The sequence below is a fragment of the Prosopis cineraria genome, unplaced genomic scaffold, assembly GCF_029017545.1.
Source record: "Prosopis cineraria cultivar Desert tree isolate PC_DT_omini unplaced genomic scaffold, ASM2901754v1 PC10, whole genome shotgun sequence".
NCBI classification, from domain to species: domain Eukaryota; kingdom Viridiplantae; phylum Streptophyta; class Magnoliopsida; order Fabales; family Fabaceae; genus Prosopis; species Prosopis cineraria.
Window position 1 is genome coordinate 25036489 of NW_026555341.1, and position 3361 is coordinate 25039849.

General features: G+C 35.5%; 1 protein-coding gene across 1 annotated transcript; it reads right to left on the reverse strand.

The window, feature by feature from the left end:
* Positions 1-378: 378 nt before the first annotated feature.
* LOC129322510 (probable calcium-binding protein CML46) lies at positions 379-888 on the reverse strand. The gene has a single exon (XM_054968818.1). The coding sequence runs from the start codon at positions 886-888 to the stop codon at positions 379-381; it is 510 nt and encodes a 169-aa protein (XP_054824793.1).
* Between the last annotated feature and the right edge of the window lie 2473 nt (positions 889-3361).

Consider the following 3361-nt stretch of genomic DNA (forward strand, 5'->3'; position numbering starts at 1 on the left):
ATTAAAATAATATTTATTGTATTATATATCTTTCAATGTTATGTCAGTGAGATTTATTTTAAAATTAGAAGTTTAGATAAGTAGAGTGATAATTATAATAAGAAGGCATCATAATAGACTCGATCTTGAGTGCTTGATTGGATTCTTAGTTTTAAAATTATAATAATTATTAAAAATAAATCACACAAAAGTTGAATTGTTAAATCTCAAGTTATCAACTTTATGTTATCAAATATGTAATTTGGATTCTTCAAATCTCTCTATAAGAAGCAGAGAAAGCACTAAAAGTAGCTTAAGCACTAAGTAGCACAAAAAAGCCAACATGAAATCTACAGTACACATAAATTAGCAAGGAAAGAACGCATTGGTCATTATCATCTAAGTCACAAAAATTTGTTCCATGAACTTGACAAACTCAGAGCGATCAATGAGTCCATCTCCATTCAGATCAAAAACACTAATCATTCTGCTACACTCTTCAATCTCTCTCTCCAAGCCCAGACACTTCAACACTCTCTGCAACTCTCTGGCCTCCATGAAGCTATCTCCATTTTCATCGAACACCTCGAAGACATCCTTAAGCTCCTCGAGACTTGGTTCTTTCTCGAACAATGCTTCAACCTCTTCTTCCCCAATCGCCTCCTCTATCCCTTCATCCCCTTCTGATTCTGCACCGCTCATCAGTCCCAATCTCTCCATCACCATCACCACTTCCTCTCTGCTCAATCTCACCTTGTAATCTGGACTCTTCACAGTTCTTCTAGAAGATGACCATGATGATGATGTCCATGAGTTACAGAGAGATTGAAAGTGGTAAAAGAGAAAAGAGAAGAGTCCACGAGAGACAAAGAGTTTAGCGAGGTTTATGTCTCTGAGAATTTTCTCCATTCTTCTGATGAGGCTCACTGTGTGATTGATGGAGAAATTCTGAATTTATTTATGGACACATGTATGCGTTTCGGCGTCCTGTTTAAGCGTCAACGACTTAATGGAAGGGGGAAAGGGGCATTGCATATTGATTTCCGAGAAAGACAGTGAAGAATATATAAGTAATGATCTGTTTGAGATATGTGTGTGTGGGTGTGTGTATATAATTCAAGCATGGGAATTTCTGTGAAATTTCTTGTTAGACTTAATAGAGACCAATTGTGAATAGGAGATTTGTTACAAGTTAAACATGCCACGGGGCTTTTTATAATTTGTCAACAAATCATTTATTGGTTTTGGCGGGAAAAAAACAATCAGTTAATGGGGGACCACACCTTCTTGGGTAATTTGATCGCAAGTTTTGTTGCTTTTTTATGTATAAAAGTGAGATGCGTAAATACTCTTTCGGCCAAAATTCCACTTCTTTTACTTTTAATTTAGGGAATATATATTCACGCGCAAGGAAAAAACTTGATAGAAGATTCACACGTAACAACAACCCTTATGGCAATTCCTTATCCAAGGTGAAAGCATCTGATGCTAGTGTGACAAATGTGTGTCTGTGAAGAGAAAAGAAGAAAGGAAAAAATAGTGAAAAGGACTTAAGTAGAAGCAAAATTGATCATAGGGACCAAATGTACTTGAAGGACAAAGTCTAATATTTTATTTATTAAATATTTGAGCAAATGACCAAAATGCCTCGCTGCGTTAAGTAATTTTTTAAAAAGGCACAAAATCTAATTGCCGGAGCTTCAGTAGGTGAAGGGTCATAAGAAAGTATCACCAATAAAAAAAAACAATCAAGACCCTTGATTCCATGTAGTCATCAAAGATTTCACGTAAATTCAACAACCAGAGGGTGCAAGGATGCAAGATATTTGGCCTCGATGCAAGGGTTTTGGCTTAAATGCAAGATTTTTGGCTTGAGATACAAGGGCTTTGACATGAGTGCAAGGCTTTTGGCTTAAGTGTAAGATTTCTGGCTTAAGGTGTGAGGGGTTTGGTTTGGGTGCAAGACTTTTCACTTAAGGTGCAAGGATTTTAGTTTGAAGTGCAAGGGTCATGGCTTGGGTGCAAGGTTTTTGGTCCAAGTTGAAAGGCTTTTGGCCTAAGTTGAAAGGCTTTTGGCTTAGGGTGCATGTGTTCTTGCTTAAGGTGCAAGGCTTTTGGCTTAGACAATTACATGTAATATCTTGTGAATTATATATAAATCAAATACATAAAGAGAACCCACTATCAATGACCCTATCATTACATGAAAATGGAAACTAATTACATGTAAATCAATATGGGAAAAAATTCGCAAGCATGCTTGAGGTCTAATTTACATGTAATCTTTAATGGATTATGTAACACTTGCCTCGAGTGTTATCCAAAAATCACACAATTCAAATAAACTAAGTGTGGTTAAGGAGTTAATCCTAAAACCAATTTAGAAAACAAACTATTTAAATCACTAAGCAGATACACAATTGCAAAGTAAACATTTAAAACCTTTTTTTAAAATAAAAAATTTTTATAGGTTTTACCTATAGCATGGAAGCAAGCTAGGCGAAAGTGAGGTAAAAAGATGCTATCATGACAGCATTAAATTGCTATCATGACAGCCCTCACAAGCCAACTTTTGGGAGACGCTGTTTGTAATGTCCTCCTTGACATTATCAAAATTCACCACACAATCACAACATCCAATCATAATTAGGAGCAAGGATTTGCTCCTAATCTCACATTATACATATAAGGGTTAAAACTAATAATCCTTTAAAAATAATTGAGGAATATTTGGGATCCCATAAAAACCCTTTAAATTAATAGTTTAAGCTCAAATTTAATGATTTATATAGGCATTAGAAGCATGGAAAAGTTTTGGGAAGCAAACCACTTCAAAACAGGGCCAAAAATGTCATTTTTGAGTGTTTTGGTCCGTGCACCGTGGCATGTGGCACAGAAAGACATGTTTCCTCGCTGTACCGTGTGCCACGACTCATGCAAAATGCGCCGCGGCGCACCTGTCCATGACAGCAATGCTGTTATGACACTTTTCTGGACGAACTTCGAACGCGTGCCATTTTCACATACAATGTCCGATTGGAGTGATTCAAGCGCCCACGCGAAGCTTATTTGTAACATCCTAAAAAAAATTTTAAAACTCAAATTTATTTTAAAAATAAAATAAAATATCTATAATTAAATTAAAATTTAGAATAATTTAATAGAGGCTCAGAGTTTGAATTTTACTAAGCAAAAGTTTAGTTTTATTTGATTTTTAACTATGGAAAAAATTACCAAAGTTGACCCGGGCTTTTGTGCAATAATAAAAAAATGTTGGGCCCTTTCTTGTAATTTTCCCTAAACTTTTTGACCAGCAATTTAAAGGCCAAAACTGATGCAGAAACGCAGAAACTAAATTGGAAAGGAAAGGAAAGGAAACGTA

What these genes read in the sequence shown, in the direction of transcription:
- LOC129322510 (XM_054968818.1), bottom strand. Translation starts at nt 888, where the DNA reads ATGGAGAAAATTCTCAGAGACATAAACCTCGCTAAACTCTTTGTCTCT.